At 46.6% G+C, this 23,688-nt stretch overlaps 1 protein-coding gene across 1 annotated transcript in view; it reads right to left on the bottom strand.

Annotated features, from left to right (window-relative positions):
- The window catches only part of DNAH14 (dynein axonemal heavy chain 14), a 323,430-nt gene that overhangs the window by 43,978 nt on the left and 255,764 nt on the right, over positions 1 to 23,688 (bottom strand). Inside the window, exons 67-75 of the mRNA XM_078440753.2 lie at positions 21,504 to 21,734; positions 20,122 to 20,243; positions 18,070 to 18,314; positions 14,322 to 14,740; positions 14,046 to 14,244; positions 7,770 to 8,006; positions 5,677 to 5,762; positions 2,917 to 3,073; positions 1,390 to 1,600 (exon numbers count right to left, since the gene is read on the bottom strand). Coding sequence (XP_078296879.2) covers positions 1,390 to 1,600; positions 2,917 to 3,073; positions 5,677 to 5,762; positions 7,770 to 8,006; positions 14,046 to 14,244; positions 14,322 to 14,740; positions 18,070 to 18,314; positions 20,122 to 20,243; positions 21,504 to 21,734 — 1,907 coding nt within the window. The remainder of the gene's footprint in view (positions 1 to 1,389; positions 1,601 to 2,916; positions 3,074 to 5,676; positions 5,763 to 7,769; positions 8,007 to 14,045; positions 14,245 to 14,321; positions 14,741 to 18,069; positions 18,315 to 20,121; positions 20,244 to 21,503; positions 21,735 to 23,688) is intronic.

Here is a 23,688-nt window from a genome sequence, read left to right as displayed (position 1 = left end):
GAACTCACAAACTGTGCGATCATGACCTGAGATGAAACCGAGACGCTCAACCGACTGAGCCACGCAGGCGCCCCAACTAGTCTCTTTTTTTAAAATGATACATTGCTACCTGCCATTCTGTCGTTCTCGATCTTAATGCACTTTGGAAGGCTGACCGACGTCGTCTGGTCCCTCCCACGCACAGTCCCTAGACTGATTCTTGGCAGGTGCCCTGTTGGTAGCGTTCGAATGACTAATGAATGAGGGGCGTGGCGGGAATTATCATGTCACCTCCCAAGGTTTACAAGTACTGAAATCACACCACTGAGCAGTCTTGTCTTCTGGCTCTTAAATGACAAAGTACATACGAGAAGGAAATTATTAAGAACTTTGTAAACTGCTGAAGGCACAGGAGTCAGAACAGAATGGACGATCCTAGCGAAGCTTTTAGAAATTTAATCGAGGCAGGTGCATTTGGCTTCTGGTTCCCTGTGGGTGTGCCCAGCCTTAGAACACAGTGTGAAGGGGAGGGCCTTACACACACGCATGCGCACACACTCACAGGACAGCGCCGACCACCCAGGTGAGGCCGACACAAGTGAACCGTTGGAGAGAAAACTATCGATGGCAACCGGTTAAAACTCGACCAGTTTAAACCCCGCCCACCGCCGCTCCGTGTTAGCATAACTACCTTCCAGCTACTTCCACCGCCAACAAGAAGCCCGAGCCCCGGGCAGCTTCTGCCTGAGTGAGCGTCTCTTTGGGAGGTCCAGTCTGGACAACGGGACCAAGCCAGAGAAAGTCAGAGGAAGCGCTAAGGATAGGCCAGAAAGGAGGGACAGGAGCTGTTTGGGATCGGGTAGAATGTTAAAATCTATGGTTTGGATGCACACGTGTGTGCGTGGGGCATGTTTTCTGCTGAGAGGGAGGGCTGAGGAGGAGAAAGTGGTCAACGGAATGGAGAGCAACAGTCAGGGAGGCTTTTGTTCCCTGTAAAACCGACGTATTCTTAGTGGAGTTTTAAAGTTCTTGCGGCAAAAAGAACCCAGGTAAGAAAGCTTAATTTTCCCCCGAGTGGCCCGGCACGTTATTTTATTATTGCTTAAATGCGTTCATTTCCACTTTCAGCTCATTGTTTTTCTTTCTTTTTTTTTTTTTTTTAAGATTATTTATTTATTTTGAGAGAGGGAGGAGGGAGGGGCAGAGAGAGGGGGAGGCAGAGAGAATCCCAAGCAGGCTCCACACTGTCAGCACGGAGCCCGATGCGGGGCTCGAACTTGCGAACCACGAGATCATGACCTGAGCCGAAATCAAGAGTCGGAGGCTCAACCGAGGGAACCCCCCAGGCGCCCCTCATCCCACTGTTTTGGTAATTAGCGGATCCCTTACAAATACACGTAAGCCTCTTACGATTCTATGATGGAGCAGAGCCGTGGCATGAACGACGTGGCGAGATGGCAGTTCTGGAGGAAGACCCACCGTGTGGGGCTGCTCAGGGCCTTCACAATGACCTCTTCTGCCTTAGCGGCCTGGCCACGGCCCAGGGAAAGCACCGTCACATGCTGCGTTCTTCCTTTCAACTCTTGTGCAAACTTCAGGAGCATGTTGGTGAGGTCAGTCCCTGTAACAACGTGGAAACGTGCACCCTGTTGTAAATACATTTCGTTCCCTCTTAAAAAAATGCAACCTAGTGATGACGGGTTGTGGCAGGAGGCGCAGTCACAGAGGGGAAACTACAGGGTTTGGATCAAACACGGAGTTCAGATCTTGGTTCTGCTACTAACTGGGTGGCCTGGGTTTTCTAACATATGGGGGTGACAGTACCTACCTACAGCAGTGACTGCTGGTTATCTATTCCAGCATCTAGTTGTCCCCCTCTCCTTAGCAGTCGACCCCAATGTTACCCAAGATGACTGTGTCCCCAGCTGAAATATTTCATTTTTAGCAGCTAAGTACGGGCATCTAAGTTGGTAGCAGTTTGTTGAATTGTTGTGTAATACTTCCTTTCTTCCACTCTATATATTGTTTGGAGCGTGGGCGTGAGGGCTGGAGCCCTGGCAGCCACCCTGGGCTACGTCCTTAGGAAATGCACAGCACCTACTATGAGTGTGTCAGGCACAGAGTGGCTGCTTTACATGAAAGGTTAGAGAGACAAAGCCTCCACAAAGACACACTTTCCTAAGTCTTTTTTGCCTAATAGAATCAAAGTTTGAAAATGGTGAATTCTAAAGACATATTTGATCTGGAGATGATGAAGAATGAAAGGTGAGTTAAAATACTTTGCTTAGGGTCTGTTGGGCAAAGACAAGGGAAAAAGCATTTGGAGCTTTGAGGAATACAAGGGCTGGGTGGACGGGGCCGCTTTCTGATGGTTTGTTTTATATACATATTCATGAGCCAACATATTAAAACAGTTGATAAATACAAGGGCAATCCCAACTTCCAGATCAATAATATGTGTTTAGGAGATATTTTCTGCACAGAAAATTGGTACCGGTAAGTTTTTCCACGGTTATGTTATGAATCCGGGAAATTGTATTCTTCTTTGTTCTTTTACATTTTTGGAAACATTCAGTCTTCATATAACTTAACGTTTTAATCTGTCCCTTTCCCCAAATGTGTAAGTAAGAATAGGAAAAGACTTTAAACATAAAAATACCCAACACAGAACCTACTTCTCTACGCCTTTTTTTTAAAGTGTATTTATTTTGAGAGAGAGAGGGAGAGGGAGAGAGAGGGAGAGGGAGAGAGAGAGAGAGAGAGAGAGAGAGAGAGAGAGAGAATCCCAAGCAGGCTCCACGCTGTCACCACAGGGCCCGACGTGGGGCTTGAACGCACGAACCATGAAATCGTGACCCGAGCCGAAACCCAGAGTCGGACGCCTCGCCGACGGAGCCCCCGGCGCCCGGTTTGGTGAGCGCCGCACGGGCCTCTTACCGTGGGAGTGCAGAAGTATCAGTGCAGTTGTGGCCCTGGATCCCTCATAGGACTCTTGCAAACGAATTCCAGTCCCGAGAGCATATTCGTCTCCCATTTTTTCAGTTACAAACCTTCTCACTGAATTCTTTAGCTGCTCCGGCTGAAGAATTTTGATCTGGAAGAGAAAAGCACCAAAGGCACGTTCCCTGTGGCAAAACGGAACCAAACAAGGAGGCGTTCGTCATGCGCGTCCCCGGAGCTCTGCGGTGTCCCTCGTTCTGGGCAACTGCAGCGGGCGGGTCTGTGCGGCGGGGAGACCGCGGCCACCGCTCGGGGGCCCTCACGTGGCCCTTCCTCGGGGCCTCTGTCTCTCACACCCTGACAGAGATCTTGCCTCGGACGTGAGATCCAGGTTATGGTCCCCGATTTCTCGTGGGCGTGTCCTCCCCGCTCCGCGTCTGGAGCAGGAAGACCCCACCGCGTGTGGGTGCAAGTCAGGAGCACCCTGGCTCCTCTAGGAACAACACGGAGATAAACGGCCCAGCGAGCTGGGTGCGGATCCGGAAAGAACTCTAGCGGGACCGAAAGGTTTTGGAAACCGTGTCCACGTGGTGAGTAGAGGGGCTCAGGGCCCGTCGGAAGAACTCACTGCACCTCTCAGAGGAAACACCTTCGGCATGAAAATCGTTTCAAACGAGCCACTTCTGTGCTGTCTGGGAACTGACCATGGATTCTGTCCTGAGCATTTTCAGCATCAGAGAGTCCGTCAGTTAAGGCAAAGCTGAAACCGTGTGGGTCTGCGAGGGTGCCCTGGGCTGGACCGTGGGAAGTTGCCATTTTTACATGTCAAATCCGTCAAATATCGGCAAAGTCGCTGTTTAACATAATACGTGTGATCAATACGTCAAATTCGAATCTTTTCTGTTACTTCTTGGAAAAACTAATCTTAATTTTTATTTGACTTAAGTGGAGCATGTATGTGTGTGTCTATATATACATTTTTCTTTCAAGTCTTTACAAAATTTACTATTTATTTTGAGGGGGCGGAGGGGCAGAGCGACAGGGAGAGAGGGAATCCCAAGCAGGCTCTGCACTGTCAGCACAGAGCCCAGTACGGGGTTCGATCTCACAAACTGAGAGGTCATGACCTGAGCCAAAATCAAGAGTCGGACGTTGAACCCACTGAGCCCCTCCCCGGGCGCCCCTGTGTGTGTATGTTTTTAAATGAGTATCGGCCGCACACGCAGCATCTGGGGTCTAAGGGCCAAGCTCGGCCAGTGTGTCCAGTGAGTGGAAGCATTAGAATCAGCTGAGGCCAGCAGACAGCGAGGTGTGGTCCCGACACGTCACCGCTGAGGGTGTCACCGCCGAGGGTCTGTGCTCCCAGATGTGAGTGTACCCCCCGCCCCCTTACTTTACTGGCCAACAGAGCAGCACTGTAGGTCGGGTGGGTGCTGAACTCTTTTCTAAGCAGCCACGAGCAGTTCTGGAAAGTTTCCTCGCGTCCATGTCCCCCCCGTCGCCATCCTTCCCGGCCGCTCTCCTGTCTGGCAGGCCGTCGCGATGGCGAGCGGTGCGCTGACTGGACCGGGCCTTGTCCTGATGGGGCTCTGCGGGATTGTCCTTCCCCGGGCGCCCCGCCTTCTTTCTAATCTAGTCTCACTTCATCTCGCAGGGGGTGTCTCAGTTTCTGACTCTTACAGGTCAGACCCCGTTTCAAATATCCTAACCAGTTTCTTTGGACGTACATGCAACACTTTATCAGACCAGGTCTTCCGACCGTGGGCTTGGGAAACGGGATCAGTATACTCACAAAGTTTGCAGTTCACAAGCGGAGATCATCTGGCGCTTACCGGGCCAAGGAAGTGTAGCAGAGGCCTTAACGACCAGTTAATTTCGCCGTGAAGGCAATACATACCGGCTACATAAAACTCGAGTGATACGAAAAGGCAGAAGGTGAAAAATGAAGGCCCTATTTTCTAGAAGACCACTGTCGTTTCTTGCGGCTCCTTCCATTCTCTGTGCGCGTGTGCACATCACTTCTTCCACAAGGGGCGTCCTACCCGCAGACTGGTGCCCAGCATTCGTGTTAACACGGCTTAAACGTAACTTTGTGTTAGTCTGGTTCTCTTTCCTCGAGACTTTGAAGTCTCGTAAGAAAGATCTCCATAGGTTCAGATTCACTGGTCTGGGACAAATTACACTCGAAATGTTGAGACAAGCAAGACAAAGTGAACACGTCTATAAGCCACATGCAGTGTTTGGGGCAATCACCCTCTGGAGTAAATTTTAAAGTGTTACAAGAATAAAATGTAAGGCAGAAATCGAAGGTTACCGGCTGTTGAGGCTGCTGTTTGCAGAAGTCGGGGCTGAAGTGGGAGAGAGAGGAGGGATTTCTCCATCACTAAACTAGATGCCGGATGAGGAAATGAAAAGATTTTTTTGGGTGATAAGGCTGAATCCAGGATGATGTACTTGGAAGAGGTAGGCGGGTCCTGAAAGGGGCTGGGGAGAAGGACTGTTCATCTCTCAAACGTACTCACTTTCTAAGTCCTCATCCCCTGGGGGGAGGGTGGGGGTCGGGGGGGGCAGAGCACCACCAGACTGGACCCTCCGCACAAAAGAAACAGTAAGGAGCTGACTGCTTCCCTCCAACATCAACATTACTTGTAAAATCCACGTATTTTGCTAATAACAATTTAAATTTGAATGGTTTCAGTTACTGGTAAAGTGCTCAAAACACTGAGAACATCACTACTTTCTTGTAGGACATCTTACCAAAATGAGTCTTTGAAATGGAGTGAGTTTCTCCCAGTGGAAATTCACAGGACTATATATTTCTTCAACTTCATTCAGAAGTTCAGCTAGATAAAATTTAGAGAGAGACACAGAGATGGACAGTCAAATGCCCTGGGTCACTAGAGAGACACCGCGATGAAAATTTTGGCATAAAACTGTCAATTTTTTTTTTAGACATGGCTGACTTCTTTTAAAATGAACTTTATTCCTATAAGACCTGAGGGGTCCTCGAGGTCATAGGTGAGGTGGACCTTGGGCCAGGGAGCAGGGCTTGGCCAACACTTCCTAACCTGCTCCGCATGTGAATACATGCTTTCCTGGTGAGTACAAACTGATAACTCTAGGGGTTAGACATTTCTATTCATGGGGCGCCTGGGTGGCTCAGTCGATTAGGCATCCGACTTCAGCTCAGGTCATGATCTCGTGGTTCGTGGGTTCGAGCCCCGTGTCGGGCTCTGCGCTGACAGCTCGGAGCCTGGAGCCTGCTTCGGATTCTGTGTCTCCCTCTCTCTCTGCCCCTCCCGTGCTTACACTCTGTCTCTGTCTCTCTCAAAAATAAATAAACATTAAAAAAATTTTTTTTAAATATATACAAAAAAGAGATTTCTATTCATAATCTACCTGTAACAGATATGGGACATGAGAATTAAATGGAAACGCAACACGATTCCTAAATTTTGGAAAAACTGACTATTATCCATATCTGGTTGTTTCATGCTGCCACAGGCTCCTCTGGGCTCACCCGCCCCCACGAGGCGGGGAGCCTTCTGGTTTCGCTTCCAGCCATCCCCGACGCAGTCATGGTTTCTACCTACCTCCTATCCCTAGGTATTTTCCTTCCCCAGCGTCTACCTTTAAATACAACTTGGATTATAGAAATAGCTTTTTTGAATAGAGTGAAAATAGGTTTGCTGGTCTTAGAAAAAAAAGCCTACGATACATGAAAGTCTAGTTACAAATGGATACATCGTTTTGTTCCCCCTAAAATAAAAAGATCTTCACTTTACAAAATAATGACCCGGGCGGGGGGGGTGTGGGGGTGGGTGCGGGGAGGAGAGCTTCTAAATCAGAACTGGAAGTCAGGAAGCTGTAAAAGAAAGAAAAATAGACGTAACTACCGGCCACACAGACACTTCACCATGGCTGGCACAGACACCATCGATAAATCCAACCAACAGTGACCGATTCGTAAAAATACTTGAACGAACAAGTTAGTATCCTCAACAAAACAAAGCTGATCATCGATTACACCAGTAGGGTTCTTACAGATGGCCAAAAAAGAATAAGCAATTCAGTAGAAAAATGGGCCGAGTACATTAACAGGTAAATCCAAATGGTCAACAAACACCCGAGAAGGTACTTAAATGTAGTGCTGGCCAGGAAATCCAAGTTAGAGGACCTTAACGTTTTCAGATTGGCAAAAGTTACCAAAAAATCAATAGCCCTCTTGGAAGAGAGGAAGTCATGTTATCGCTCGTGGAAACAGAAGTTACGCTGGACTTTTCAGACAAGCAACCTAGCGGCAATCTATTACCATAAAAATAATATGCTTTTGATCCACGAGTTCCCTTTCTGGCCGCCTGTCCCAAGGAAAAAGAGCAAAGGAAATGCCTGTAAGGATGTGTCGGTTCCCGCGAGACAGAGTGGCATCTTGTGGCAGGAATCTGGAAGAAGAGTGGAAAGGAGTGTGGAGGGAGACTTGCTAGGATGTGGGTGGAGGTCAGGGGGCAGGGCAGGGCGCCCGAGGGGCAGACGCGACAGGACAGGTGTGCCGAAAACAGCGCCATCTAGTGAGCGACTTCCAGAGCGCACCTGCTACATAAAACGACCCATAGGACACGGGTGGGGTGCACGTGTGGCGGTGGGTGGCGCAGGAGCCGCCCGAGTTCATGCTCAGTCGCAAGACCCGCGTGAAGCCTGCATTAAGCGACACGAGCCGGGCTCACAGCTGAGCTACGTTCCTCCCTGCGATTTTCTCATAAGATATCGAGCCACATGTGTAAGCTGACAATCCACACGCACGCACACGCGCGACTAGGTCAGAGTAGACAGAACGTTGAATGCTCTCTTACTTCCCTCCGGTGGTTTCTTCCTTTCCTCCGCTGGAGCCTTTTCTGGAGAGAAAGGCAGGCTCATCAGGCAATAGACAGCCTTACTGGTTTTGAAAGCGTCCCACTGTGACACATTTGATAGAAGGGACTCGCACAGCAGAGCGAACGGTTCAAGTTCGTGGCTGACGTACAGACACTGCTTCCACGTGGAATCCGACAACCACTGAAGGTGCCGATTTCTGCAAGTTTCATACCTGTCTAATAGAGAATGGGAAAGGAGCATGTTAGAAGAGACGATGTTCTTGACCTTTGAGTTGCTCACCAAAAGCAGATGATTAATAAATATCTGTTGTTGAGGAAAAGCCATGTTATGTAAAAATCAGTTACACAAATGGCTGCTTTTTATTGTGGCAAAAACACATAAAATTTCTCATCTTAGCCAACTATAAGTGTAGAGTTCATCAGTGTTACGTACGTTCATATTGTCGCGAAACAGATCTCCGGAACTTCCCCTGAGAGACTGAAACTCTGTCCCCATGAAACAGCCCTCCCCCAGCCCCTGGGCACCCCCGTCATACTTCCTGTTTCTAGGATCCCAGCCACTCCAGATACCTCGTGTAAGTGCAGTTACAGTCTTCGTCTCCTTGTGACTGGCTTATTTCACTCAGCACGATGTCCTCAAGGTTCATCCATGCCGTAGCAGGCGACAGCCTGTCCTCCTTTTCAAGGCTGAAAAATATTCCCTTGTACGTATACACCATTTTGTTTATCCATTCACCCGTTGGTGGATATCTGGTTGCTTACACCTATCGGCTGTTGTGAACAGTACTGCCGTGAACATAGGTGTGCAAATATCAGTCTGAGACCCTGCTTTCAATCCTTGTGGCTATGTACGTAGATACGGTATTGCTGGATCATATGGTAGTTTTATTTTTAATTTTTTGAGGAGCCTCCATACTGTTTTCCATTAAGAGTTGCATCAGGGGCGCCTGGGTGGCGCAGTCGGTTAAGCGTCCGACTTCAACCAGGTCACGATCTCGCGGTCCGTGAGTTCGAGCCCCGCGTCAGGCTCTGGGCTGATGGCTCGGAGCCTGGAGCCTGTTTCCGATTCTGTGTCTCCCTCTCTCTCTGCCCCTCCCCCGTTCATGCTCTGTCTCTCTCTGTCCCAAAAATAAAAAAAAAAAAAAAAAAAAAAAAAGAGTTGCATCATTTTACAATCCCACCAGTAACGCACAAGGGTTCTGATATCCACACATCCTTGTCAGCACTTGTTATTTTCTGTTTTTGTTTTGTTTTGTTTGTTTTGCAGCAGCCATCCTAATGAGTGTGAGATGATATCTCATTATGATCTTTTGATTTGCATTTCCTGATGATGAAGGATGTTGAACATCTTTTCATATGCTTGTTGGCCGTTTGTGTATCATCTTTAGAGAAACGTCTATTCAAGTCCTTTGCCCATTTTTAAATTGGGTTATTTGCTTTTTTTATTGTTGAGTTATTGAGTTCCTTAGGTACTCTGTACATTAACTCCTTATCAATATCCTTATTAATATTATATCCTTATTGATATATAATTTGAAATAGCTTTTCCTATTCCACAGGTTGCCTTCTGACTGTTGATTGTGTCCTTTGAGGTTTCTAAGTTCGATGTAGTCCTATTTGTCTGTATTTGCTTTTGTTGCCTGTGCACTGGTGTCATATCCAAGAGATCACTGCCGACTCCAGTATCAGAAAACTTTTCCCTTAGGCTTTCTTCTAAGAGTTTTGTAGTTTTAGGTCTTACGTTTAGATCTTGAATCCATTTCGAGTTTGTTTTTGATTTGGCATAAGGATCCGATTTCATTCTTTTCATGTGGATACCCAGTTTTCCCAGCTCCATTTGTTAAAGAGACTGTCCTCTCCTCCATTGAGTGGTCTTTCCATCCTTGTTGAAGATCACTGGACCATATAGGTGACGGTGAATTTCTGTTCTGCTCCATTGGTCTGTTTACCTGTCCTTATGCCAGGGCCAGACCGTTTTCATTCCTGTAGCCTTATACTATAGCTTGACACCAAGAAGTATGAAGCCTCCAACTTCGTTTTTCTTTTTCAAAATTGTTTTGTCTATTTAGAGTCCCTGGGGATTCTACATGAATTTTAGGAAGAATTTTTCTATACTTGCAAAAAGTGCCTTTGGGATTGTGTTAGGAATTGCACTGAATCTGTAGATTGCTCTGGGTTCGTATGGACATCTTAACAATATTAAGTATGCCAATCCATGAACATGGGATGTCTTTCCATTTATTTGTGTTGTCTTTGATGTTTTTCAGTAACGTTTTATAGTTTTCAGTGTACACGTCTTTCACCTCCTCAGTTAGGTTTATTCCGAAGTGTTCTATTCCTTTTGATGTTATTATAAATGGGGTTGTTTTCTTAATTTCCTTTTCATATTACTTGTTGTTAATGTATAAAAAAGCACCTGATGATGTACATTGGTTTTGTATCTTGCAACTTTGCTGTTTTGGTTTACTACCTGTAACAGGGGTTTTGTGGACACTTAAGAGTTTTCTACATAGAAGATCATGTCATCTGTGAACACAGATAATTTTACTTCTTCCTTCCCAATTTGGATGTCTCCTCTTTCTTTTTCTTGTCTAATGCTTGGCTTTAACTTCCGTCATTAAAAACAAGTGGTGAGAGCAGGGGGCATCCTTGCCTTGTTTCTGATCTTAGAGAAAAACTCAGTGTTTCACCACCGAGTAGAATGTTAGCTGGGGGTTTTTCCCAAATGACTTTTCCTGTGTGGACGTACTTTGCTTCTATTCCCAGTTTGTTGACTGTTTTTAATCCTGAAAGAGCTGAATCTTATCAAATGCTTTTTCTGCCTCAATTAAAATGGTCATGTGGTTTTTGTCCTTCATTCTGTTAATGTGATTATTACACTGATTGATTTTTCTTATGTAAAAACGTCCTTGCAATTCCAGGAATAAATTGTACTTGGTCATGGTGTGTAATCCTTTTAATAGGCTATTGAATCTGGTTTGCTGTATTTTGTTGAGAAATTTTACATCTATAGTCATCAGAAATATTGGTCCGTAGTTTTCTTTTCTGAAGGAATCCCTGGCTTTGGTATCAGGTTAACGCTGGTCTTCCAGAACAAGCTTGGAAGTGTTCCCTCCTCCTCATTTTTTTTTTGAAGAGTTTCAGGAAAATTTGTGTTTATTCTTTTTTAAATGTTCAGTAGAATTTTCCCGTGCAGCCATTTGGCCCAGGCCTTTTCTTTGTTGGGAGATTTTTGCTTAATGAGTCAATCTCCTTACTTGTTATAAGTCTGTTCAAATTTTCCATTTCTTCATGATTCAGTCTTGGTAGATTATGTGTTTCCATTTCTTCTAGGCTGTCCAACTGGTTGGCATATAGTTGTTCATTGTAGTCCCCTATGATCCTTTTTATTTTTGAGCATCAGTTTTAATGCTCCTGCTTTCATTTCTGATTTTAATTATTCAAGTCTTATTTTCTTAATGTAGCTTAGACTTTGTTAATTTTGTTGATATTTTCAAGAAGCCAGCTATAGGTCTTGTTTTCTATTTTTTAATTCTCTATTTTATTTGTGCTTCATTCTTTCCTTCTGCTAGCTTTGTGTTTAGTTAGTTCTTTGTTTTTACTAGTTCTTTGAGGTTGTTTGAGACCTGTTTTTTTTTAATATTTAAAAAAAATTTTTGTAATGTTTATTTAGTTTTTGAGACAGAGACAGAGCATGAGTGGGGGAGGGCCAGAGAGAGGGAGACACAGAAGCCAAAGCAGGCTCCAGGCTCTGACCTGTCGGCACAGAGCCCGACGCGGGGCTCGAACCCACGATCCGTGAGATCATGACCTGAGCTGAAGTCGGACGCTTAACCGACTGAGCCACCCAGGCGCCCCTTAAAATATTTTTTAATGTTTTATTTATTTTTGAGAGACAGAGAGAGAAAGAGAGACAGAGCATGAGCAGGAGTGAGAGAGAAGGAGACACAGAATCGGAAGCAGGCTCTGGACTCTGAGCTGTCAGCACAGAGCCTGATGTGGGGCTTGAACTCACGGACCACGACATCATGACCTGAGCCGAAGTCGGACACTTAACTGACTGAGCCACCCAGATGCCCCGAGACCTGTTTTTTTTTTTTTTTTTTATTGTATGCATTTATAGTTATAAACTTCTCTCTTATTATTGCTTTTGCTGTATCCCATAAGTGATGTATTGTTTTCATTTTTATTTGTCTCAAGATATTTTCTAATTTCCCTTGTGACTTCTTTGACCCATTGGTTAAGAGTATGTTATTTAATATCCACATCAATATCCACATTTTGGATTTTTTCATATGATATCGATTTCTAGTTTCAGTCCATGTGGACTGAAAAGGATACTTTATATGTCAATCATAGTGCTTCGAGACCCAAGTCTCTAACTTAAGAGAGTGCTTACTTGAGTTTTGGTCCATTCAAAAACTGGAATGTCATGTAGACATTAAAAGTCTATTTCCTGACAGAGGAAGCTACTTGTGACATGTCATTAATTTGAAAAAAGTTAGGTGTAAGTCTGTTCAGCAAAGTCACCTTAAAGAATACAGGAGTATTCCTATATGAATATGAACGTATGTAAAGAAGACATATAGGGAGGAAAACTAGTGGAAGGAAAAACCACAAAAATATTAACAGCGATTATCTCAGGATTGTGGAATTACACAAGATTCATTTGCTTCTTTTTGCTTCTCTGTAGGTTGTAATGGTTTGCTTAATAAACACATGCTGCTTGTATAATAATAATAATAATAATAATAATAAAGGAAGCTATTAAAGTTTGTTGTTTCTGTAAATACACTGGAGATGTTTTCAGGGTTCCGAGTGAAGGGGATGCCGGTGGGCTGGCTCTTTGGCTGCCGGCCTTGTCTCCTGGTCACAGGTGAGGGGTTCGGGAGTGGGTCCCTGACTGGGGCTGTGGCGCGCAGACCCGCCCTCTTGGACCCGTGGAGTCAGACCGAGGACTGTTGGGCGCTGAGTTGTGGTGACAGCAGTCGCCGCTCTTCTCGTGCTGCTGCGTGGCTCTGCGTACTTTCCTTGCTGTTTCCTGAGATATCCCAGACTCCTTCTCAACATTTTTATTTTATTTTTTGGTTTAAGATATTGAGTTATTAAAAAAATTTTAATGTTTTTATTTTTGATAGAGAGAGAAGCGTGAGCAGGGGAGGGGCAGAGAGAGACGGGGACACAGAATCCGAAGCGGGCTCCAGGCTCCGAGCCGTCAGCACAGAGCCCGACGTGGGGCTCGAACTCGCGAACCCCGAGATCATGACCTGAGCCAAAGTCGGACACTCAACTGACTGAGCTACCCAGGCGCCCCAAGATAGAGTTATTGTCTCTTTTTCTGCAAGGAAAGCAATCTTAATAAACTCATAAGAACATTTACTGACTCAACAGTCACTTACCAAACATCCGCATACCAGGCTTCAGTAACATAAAAACAAACGAAAAGCAAAACAAAACTATCCAAACGTCTGGTGTCCTCAAGAGCAATTCTTTTGTATTTCCTTTCTGACTTCTATGCTCTGCTAATAGTCTCAAAAACTTGACAGAGGACATTCCAAACCAGCCCCTCTTCTCCCTCGGGGACAGCATCAGACGACCTTTAACTGGACACTTCCTGTGACTTAAGGTCCCAACACAGCACTACGATGTGCCATTGAACTGCATGCTTAAAAATAGCTGAGAAGGTGAATTCTATGCTGTGTGTATTTTACCACAATTTAAGAAATAAATATATTTAAAAATGTGCAACACAGCAGGATTTGAAAAGATCCCGCACTTACATGGTTTTGCTGACCATTTTGCATAAGCATGATTTTTTGTGATTCAAATTTTCAAGGAATTTTCATAAGAAACTGAGGGGGACTGTGGTTAGGAGGGGTAAAGTTTCGCTCTAGGTGGTATTTAATCAGTGTGTGTGTGTGTGTGTGTGTGTGTGTGTGTGTACGTGTGTGTGCATGTGTCCTTAATGACCAGCACTGGGCATTCGGTGTAATACATCAGGATTACAATAACCACAGCAAACGCCATTCATTCATTCATTCATTCACTTCTTCAACAATTACTAAGCACCAATTATATGTTCAATGGATGAAGATACAAGGATGAATTACACGTCACACTTGACCTGAAGCTACTTTTAGTTTAGTCCATATAGAAGCACCGGCTTGGAGCACCTTAAACATCTCTCAGGGTTTTTCAGGGAAACACGTTTTTAACAGGTTTTTGCTGAACCCAGAGCAAGGACCTTTTACTTACTGTTAAGTCTAGGCTGGGGCATCACACCTTTAACGTTCGTCAACGTGTCGGAATGTAAGAAGATGTCCCATTCTTCGTCCGGTAGGGACCCGATGTCATCCGGCACTGGACTGCCCCCGGCATTATTCTGCATGATCGTGGTGCAAAGCCGGAAGGAGAAACACAGCTTGTGTTGGTGAAACAGAGCTGAGGACACCACCTAGGGGGAAACGTCACGTCAGACTAGCCCTCCTCCTGCACAGAAGTCTGTAAAAGTCACAGAAGAGAAGGTCTCACCTTAAAAACATTTCTTGTCAGCACATCTACCGACTGTTGAAGATGTTTCTCTAAGAGGTGCCTGTCGCTCTCTAACTTTGGTTCCTTGGCGAGGTCTGTGATATCACCAACTTTTTTCTGAGACGTTTTCTCCCTCTTCAGGCCGTGTTCCTGTTCTTTGCTTCGGGGAGCTACTGATCGAACGAACACCTGGCGAAACCAGTCCAGGGAGAACTGGTACATGGAGTTGAGGCGGGCGAGCCCGGCCACGAGGAAGTAGAGCAGGGCGCCTCGAGTCGCGACAGGCCGGTACTGTTCCCGCAGCGCTTGGGTTTCACTTTCTGCTTTTTCTGTCGCTTTGATGCGCTTGGAAATCTCATCTGAAGTCGTTTTGGATTTTCTTAAGATGTCTACAGTTTCCTCATCATCTAACACACATGCTACAGACAAAAAATGAATTTGAATGAATAAAAATCATGGGAATGTTAAACACAGTACATTCCCTCATCCTCAAATCTTTCTCTAAAGAGTTTCTTTTTTCAAGTTTATTTTGAAAGAGAGAGAGAGAGAGGGAGGGAGGGAGGGAGGAGATGGAGAGAGAGAGAGAATCCCAAGCAGGCTCCACACTGTCAGCACAGAGCCCAATGTGGGGCTCGATCCCACGGACCCAGGATCATGGCCTGAGCTTGAAATCAAGTGTTGGATGCTTAACCGACTGAGCCACTGAGGTGCCCCTCTGTAAGAGTTTTTACAGTTGACTTTTTGGTGGTTTTATTTTGGAGATGGGCTCTTAACTGAGTCATATTTCTGAATAATCTGGTTAATAGCATACATGTACCCCCCCCATCTCTTCTTTATATTATTTCAGTGTGTGTGGGTTCTATTTTTAATTTTTATAGATTTTTGACAGAGAGAGAGAGAGAGAGAGAGAGAGAGAGAGAGAGAGAAATGAATGAGTGGGGGAGGGGCAGAGAGGGAGACACACAACTCAGCCGAGCTGTCAGCACAGAGCCTGATGTGGGGCTTGAACCCATGAACCATGAGATCATGATCTGAGCTGAAGTCGGATGCTTAACCGACTGAGCCCCCCAGGCACCCCATGTGCGTTCTATTTTTACTGTAAGCACATAATAAGTAGCCATTCCGTCCGAAGGACGGAAGGAAATGAAAACCAAATTTCCAGAAAAGAACAAGTGCCTCATTATTTCCTGTGATGTACTCTGATATTTTCTATTGTATTCTATTTTGTTAAGTAAATCAAGTTGATAATGACCAAGGAAAGTGATTTCTCATTCCACTATCAGGCTACAACTTATCTTTTGAAAAGGCATTGCTCTAGAAATCCAGAATAATTCTATCCTTTTTGAATTATTTAGGACAATTCTCATATTTCCATCATAAATTCTATTATTTTATGGACAAAACATTCCCATTTTCCTCAGGTCCTTTTGTAAATGATAGGATTGATAGACTCCTCACTGTCTTTGACGCTTACCTTGGGACACCTTGGTTTGAAAAGAGCCCTCTTAAAACGTGGTACCTAAGACTAAACCTAGCTTCACATGATCATTTTAAGGAATGATGGGATTATTATATTTCACGACCGGGATACCGCGTGCTTCTTGATTTCGGTGATGCTTCCTAAGTGATGTCTGGACCTCAGCTGTGGGCTACCTCTCATAGTCCCCACTCTACCTGGGTTTCCCACAGCGGTTGGGGAGCCACAGTAAAGACAGAATACTTACAAAGAGATAGTAAGGATGATCTACTTTACTAAAACTTGGAAAAAGGGAAGAAAAAATGTGTACTGAGTCAAGGAGTCTCTTTAGTTTTTTTTCCAGAACAATTTTTATTATAACCACTACTGGTAAAATTATAACCACTATTAGTAAAAGGTTAGTCTTTACAAAAATCTCAGAGGGGCACCAGGGGGGTTCAGTCAGTTAAGCACCCGACTCTTGACCTCGGCTCAGGTCAAGTTCTCACAGTTTGTGGGACTGAGCCCTGTGCTGGGCTCTCTACTGGCAGTGTGGAGCCTGCTTGGGATTCTGTCTCTCTCTCTCTTTCTCTGCTCTTCCCCCACTTGTGCTCTTTCTCTTTCAAAATAAATAAATAAACTTAAAAAAAAAAAAAACCCTCAGACTCTACCACGAGGAACAAGCGGTAGGAATAAGCACCAAAGGCATAATGACACGCTGTGCGGACGTGTGTGGACGTGCGTGGACGTGTGCAGGCGTGTGTGGGCGTGTGCCGATGTGTGTTATCAGAAACAACTTTCCTTTTGTCTCATCACGTCTGTCTTTGGTTCAATGTAGACAAAAGTTATAGCCCAAACGTGACAGTTGCATATAGCGGTTCATGAAACGGGACTTGTGAGTCGGACCAACCGTGTCTCCTTCTGTGTGTCACCTAAGTCCTACGCGTCCTGCTTTTGCTGCTGACTCATTCCACCTCCCGAGGGAAACAGACGTGACAACCTGGTCCATGTGACTGGTCTTGTCATTAACAGAAGCATGGCTTAGCCATAGGTTACACAGAAATAGCGTAATGGCTGTGATTAGAACAGGAGGGAATGTAGTCGATCCTTAATAGGAATGAAAGCATCTGAGAGTTGGTTGAGCCCCAGAGTCGCCAGTAAAGAGAGAACGAACAGGAACCCACCGTTAGATAACAAGTATGTGACCTATAATAAGAAATATACACGAGGTCTTCCTCCCAGCTGAGAGCTCTACAAACCCTGGGGATTTCCAAAGGACAGAAGAGGGTAAGAAAGGTGTGTTTTGTTAGGTTAGCAAGGGGACTCTGGACTCCACCTAAGGACGGCGGGCGGTGGGCAGAGGGTTAACATGGCAGCCGCACCCTCCCCGGACCTCGTCTACGCCCACCTGGCTGGTCCGAGTTCCATCCTTTCACAAGAGACCAGGGATCCAGAGAGCAACGGGTTTCCTGGGCTCTGTGAGCGCTCCAGCAAATGAATCAGACCTCAGGAGGGGTTGCTGGAACTTGCGATCTGAAGTCTGTGGGGAGGGGGCGGTCTCGTGGGACTGAAACCGTAAGGGGAAGGGAATCTGATGCCGGCTCCGGGGAGACAGTGTCGGATGGCGGCGCCCGTAGGACGCCCGTCTAGCGTCTCGTGCTTGCTCGCGTGAGCGCACCCCCATCCTGCGTGTTGAAACTGGGGATCCAGGACCCCTTCAGGAGCAGAGCAGCCAGCGCGCCCCAGGAAGTTGTAATGCTTCATCTTTAGCTGTTTAGAAATTATGTTGTTGAAATGTAAAGACTCTGGTTTCTTAGCTACCTCCTGTGTTGAAGAGGAACACAGGAATTTCTACTGCTATTGTAACAAACACCATCTTTTAATGGGACACACACAAGTCACCGCATTATGGCCTTGTATATGTTAGTTATGAATTCGTGGGGAAACCTACTCTTTAGGTCTCCGGTCTAACCTGATACACAGAACAGATGTCAGACAACTGACGTAAATGGCAGAGAACAAGGAGGCACCAACCAGCCTCTGTAGGATTTTTCTTACAACTTCTATTGACTGCCTCGTGGCGAATGTCCTACGGCATGATGAGCTGACACAGAGGTGGGACCGCATTTCATTTTAGAGACAGGGTGTTTCACCCCCATCAATCAGTTCTCCGGTGGAAACGGCAGATGTGGTATTTTTGGTACCGATTCAGAATAGGTACCTTCTGGCTTTTCTTCTGTCCTTCACGGAGTTAGCAGAGGTCTCCCAATGCCACGAAATACCTTTACTAACCTTGCACGGTCTCCAGTACATTTAACGTTTGTTCTTCTAGCTCTTCAAGACTCCCAGCATCAAGGGATATACTCTCCGACAACTGGAAACGTTGACTTTCTAAGTGAGGAACTTCGTGAGTTAGTACTGTAGAAAGGAGTTGATCCTGCAAATCTCGGAACGTTAAGGTGAAGTTGATCACGGTAACAAAGTTATAAACCGACGGAGGAAGATGGGGGTTGTCTACCTCTGTGGAGATGAACAACCTAAAGCATGAGAAAGACGCCAGTTATTCAAAGGCCCCGCGGCGGCAGGAAAACAAAGGAAACTAATTTACGAAAGAAATATTTCTCCCGGAAGCAGACACGGTTAATTTTTAGTGTTGCTCAGCCCTGTATGCAAAATAGGCTCTCAATCTATACTCTGTGAATGAATTTGCTATTTATAACTTAAAATACAGCCGCAGATTACGTTCCGACCATATGTGGTCCCCGCATCGGGACAGAGGAGAGGAAAGCGTTAACTAACTAGTAGGAGCCCTGACCTGCCCTCTGGGGACCGTCAGCACCGTGGTGTCTGCACCGAGTGAGAGCCCCACGGAAGCTGGGGACAGAGGGTGGCCGGCCTTCTCCAACGGGCCCCTCCAGCTGCCGCCTGGACAGTATCCAGGGTGGGGGTGGGGATGGGGGAGAAGGAAGCGGGAGACTGGTTAACATGGGAGAGGTGATGGTGGCCTGGAGCAGGGTGGTGCCCGGGGGGAGGGTCAGGAGTGATTCTGGGTCTTGTGCGGTCTCCACATGACCCGATACCCCAATACAGCAGGGGCGATTCCTCGTCCCATTTTATAGAGGGTGGAACGGGGGCTGCGAGGGTCCACGGCCAGAAAGCGACAGAGCGGGGACCTGTCGCCAGTCTGCCCTCCGCGACCGTGCCCTCCACCCCCTCCTCACACACACAATTCAGACACGGGCACCGGGCTGTCCACTCAGCAGGACGTTGCTTCATTCATTCCTGGGGCTGTTGCTCAATCCGTAATTTGTCGGCTGTGTCCCGGAGAGTGTTTGTTAAATCAGGGGTTTTAAGTCCTCGAGGGAAAAAGCCTCCCGTCTAACCTTCTTTAACCTCGCGCTTTTCAAAACTATGGGACCCCTTTTTTGAGTGACACCTATCAGATCCCTAGAATGTTGTTTGGAGGAACATAACTGTACTTTGCAAAATGTTTTCTTAACCGAAGGAGGGAGGCTGGGAGAGGGGATTCCCGGCTGCAAGAGGGTGGTGAAGAGCCAGACTTTGGGACCGTGCCCGGGGGCGAGGACCCGCTGACCGACAGATCGACCCACTGACCACCAGGACCAGGTGAGGACCCAGCGTGTCAGAGCCCCCGTAGCGCAGTTAAGCGCACCGGGCTGGGTACCAGTAAACCCAGCTTCTAACTCCCCTGTGCTGATCACTCCCTACATAACGACCTGCTGGTTAGGAGTTCACGGGGAGAGTGCTTGTCTCTGGCAACTCAAATGTCTCATTCCCTTGGGAACTGCATTTTTATAGTGTTCCGTGTGACTGTATAAAAGTCCTTGGCAAAGCTGGCTGGTCGGGGAGGGGGGGGGGCAGAGTTCCTGAAGGTCCCTAACTGCCGGGAACATGGAAACGTTTTCATCGGACCAGGCAAAATCTCTCCCTGCTCCCTCCAGATATCCAGTACGGATTTTGTTTGATAAAGGAGCAGAAGCTTTTCCTGCCAAAATCAGATGTGATGCAAACAGATCAAGTGGGGTCGAGTGGGGTCCGGCTTCCGGCTGGCTGCTGCTCCACACCTTTCTGGGGACCCCTCTTGCCCAGGTTTTATCAGGCACGGCACGGAAAATACTGGTTGGGAACGGCTTGATGAACAAAACTCCGTTCTCTCTTCTGTGTACTGATGAATGTGCCCCGGAAACACAAACAAAACATTCCAAACGCAATCTCACCATTTCCTCCAGGAAAAGCTCACCAGGACTGAGGCACAGGGCCTTCCATGATATCGATCTTAGAGAATACAAACATTTGACTCAATTTAACTGTGAGAGACATTACCTAAATTGGGAATTGTATTCAATCTCAGAATCCTCAACCCTTATGAAATATTGTCCTCTTTTCTGATAGATCTCCTTCTTCAAAATTGCCTTTAAACTTGGAGCTAATGTTTCAGGGAGATTCTGAAAGACCCAACAGACATAAATAAAAAGTTCATCTTATAATAAATAAGTCAGTTGGAAAGTCACAGCATTTAAAAATGTAAATCTTGTTAGTACTTGGGCACCAAAGAAAGCCTGATCTGAGAGAACGGAACATTGACAAGTCACTGTACGTACGTACTTATTACTTTTCCCTTGACAAAGTTACCTGTAATTAAAAGCTTTTAGTCTCTATGCTCGGTGTGTAGTCTATACTGCAGCTGCACAGAATTAGGGGGTCTACGCTCGGTGCGTGGTCTATACTGCAGCTGCAGGGAATTAGGGGGTCCATGCTCAGTGCATATGGTCTATACTGCAGCTGCACAGAATTAGGGGGTCTATGCTCGGTGCATGGTCTATACTGCAGCTGTACAAATTAGGGGAGTCTATGCTCGGTGCATACGGTCTATATTGCAGCTGCAGGGAATTAGGGGGTCCATGCTCGGTGCATATGGTCTATACTGCAGCTGCACAGAATTAGGGGGTCTATGCTCGGTGCATGGTCTATACTGCAGCTGCAGGGAATTAGGGGGTCCATGCTCGGTGCATGGTCTATACTGCAGCTGCAGGGAATTAGGGGGTCCATGCTCGGTGCATACGGTCTATACTGCAGCTGCAGGGAATTAGGGGGTCCATGCTCGGTGCATATGGTCTATACTGCAGCTGCACAGAATTAGGGGGTCTATGCTCGGTGCATGGTCTATACTGCAGCTGTACGAATTAGGGGAGTCTATTCTCGGTGCATATGGTCTATACTGCAGCTGCAGGAAATTAGGGGGTCCATGCTCAGTGCATATGGTCTATACTGCAGCTGCACAGAATTAGGGGGTCTATGCTCGGTGCATGGTCTATACTGCAGCTGCACGAATTAGGGGAGTCTATGCTTGGTGCATACGGTCTATACTGCAGCTGCAGGGAATTAGGGGGTCCATGCTCGGTGCATACGGTCTATACTGCAGCTGCACGAATTAGGGGAGTCTATGCTCGGTGCATACAGTCTATACTGCAGCTGCAGGGAATTAGGGGGTCCATGCTCGGTGCATGGTCTATACTGCAGCTGCATGAATTAGGGGGTCTATGCTTGGTGCATACGGTCTATACTGCAGCTGCAGGGAATTAGGGGGTCCATGCTCGGTGCATGGTCTATACTGCAGCTGCACGAATTAGGGGAGTCTACACTCAGTGCACGGTCTACACTGAAGCTGCACAGAATTAGGGAGTTAGGCCATTCCGTCCAAATACCTGCAAGAGGACACTCCCTCCTGTCTTCACAGCATTTTCAATAGTTTGGATGTGGCTGCCGTCCTCCATGGAGAGCTCCTGCAGCCTGGACCCTCCCGTCTGCCGGATCCAGTTGTGAGCCTGCTTATGTGGGTCAATCAGCAGCGGCCACTGCAGGCTGTTCCTGGTCAAGATGGCGTTCTCTGCTGAATCCTGACCGAGCGGGAGCCCCTGAGAATGCCACCGGCGGATCTGGAATGAGAGCGTTAGTGCTTTCACTGCTCCGCACGCCTGCTCGCGCTGTCCCTACGGGACACTGAGGCACCCTACAGGGCCACTGCTTTAGAAAAAGCAAATGACATTTAAAAGGAGTGAGGACATGAATCATTTAAAACACTGGGATACGAAATTCTGGGTAACCCTTCGCTAAATTACCCCTTTCTGTTCATCAGGACGGAGGAGCGGCCCCCACAACAAAGATGCGACGGGAGATCGATACGAAATATGACGGGCGCCTGTTCCCAAGGACGCTGGGCTCTGATGCGTCTGTGACACGCGCAACGCCACAGAATCGTACAGATGGCGGCGCGGCGGCCACCGCACTCCCGCCGCCGCCAAGGACACACGTCATCGTCTAGTTAACTGCTGCAGCCCTCACTTCTCGAGGAGGAACTGGGCTTCGCCCGCGGTCGTGCCGTCAGAGTAAGAGGCAGACCGAGGGTTTGACTCCGAAGCTGACTCCAATGGATAAACTTCATCCGGATTTCCTGGCAGTCTCAGCAGGTTGGGAGAAAAAAGCCCAGAAGGCCCATGGAGGTCGGGGAAGGAAAGGACAGCAGAGACATTCCAGGGAGAGGCGCCAGGGCATCCCCGTGAGGAGCCAAGGATACTTTTCAGTTTTGAAAGAAAGAAAAAGATTTTGTTTAAGCCCGTGAAGAACTGTGTGCTCTTGACGTCTACATAGAAGGAAACATGAGGGGGCGAAGAATCCTGAAAACCACAGGGAGTCCCGCTGATTGGGGCACAGACTGCGCCCAAATCGAGGCGTGGAGCAGAGGTCAGCGTGGACAGAGATATAAGCTGCAGACTCGAGTTTCTACTTTACGCTATTATTTTTTTTAAAGAAAACTTCATATTCAGTAATTGTTTCTGGATTTTTTCTTTTAAATGTGTATTCATTTTTGAGAGAGAGGGCGTGAGTGGGGAAGGTGCAGAGGGGCAGGGATAGAGGATCCGAAGCAGGCTCCGTGCTGTCAGCAGAGAGCCTGACGTGGGGCTCGAACTCCCAAACCGTGAGATCGTGACATGAGCCGAGGTTGGATGCTTAACCGACGGGGCCACCCAGGCGCCCCCAGAGTTTGTATTTTAAAAAATTAATCATGCCCCCGACTTTCATGCTTTTCCTTATTGTCTTACTGAAGTATGTATTCCTATAGTTTCATTTTGCTAATTTTGGAACTTTCGATCAAGGAAAGTTAAAGTATATCCTCTTTTCTGTCTGGCTTCGTGGGTGTAGTGGTCCAACTGTATCCACTGTATGAACATACCCAGGCTTCTTTATTTATCCGTCCTATTGGGGAGGGCACTTGGATTGTGTCTCAAGTTTTTGGCTAAAACAACGCCACAGTGAACGTTCTTTTATATTCTGTTGATCAACATATATACGCATTTCTTTGGGCAAACACCTAGGAATGTTGGGTCTTAGGGTATGTGGATTTTTAATACTTGTAGCTAAAGTCAGCTTTCTAAGATGATTTTAGCATTTTGTATTCTCACCAGCAGTATATGAGAATTTGTTACTCCAGATCCGTGCTGACTCTTAATATTGTTAGTCTTTCAGATTTTAGTCCTTTGGCTGATGTGTTGTGATATCTCTAGAGTTAACTCTCATTCCCCCAATGAATAGTGATGGTAAGCCCCTTTCAAATATTTATTGGCTATTTGCATAGTCTCTTGTGAGCGACCTGTTCAAGGCTCTCGCCCATTTATTTACTGGGTTGAACGTCTCTTGCTCATTGATTGGTGGTTACTGTACCACGGCTAGGACGCTTCGGCCCTTTGTTGAACTCAGGTGTTACAAATATCCTCTCCTGTTCTTTGACTTCTCTTTACACCCTCTCAGTGGTGTCTTTGGATGAACAGAAGGTGTAAATTTTAATGTAATTCGATTAATGTTTTCCTTTATGGTTAGTTCTTCTTGAAAAAT

Source organism: Panthera onca, chromosome F1 (genome assembly GCF_046562875.1).
Source record: "Panthera onca isolate mPanOnc1 chromosome F1, mPanOnc1 haplotype 2, whole genome shotgun sequence".
In the NCBI taxonomy this organism is placed as follows: domain Eukaryota; kingdom Metazoa; phylum Chordata; class Mammalia; order Carnivora; family Felidae; genus Panthera; species Panthera onca.
The sequence above is the reverse complement of the archived record's forward strand: the minus strand, read 5'-3'. Positions and strand labels throughout refer to the sequence as shown.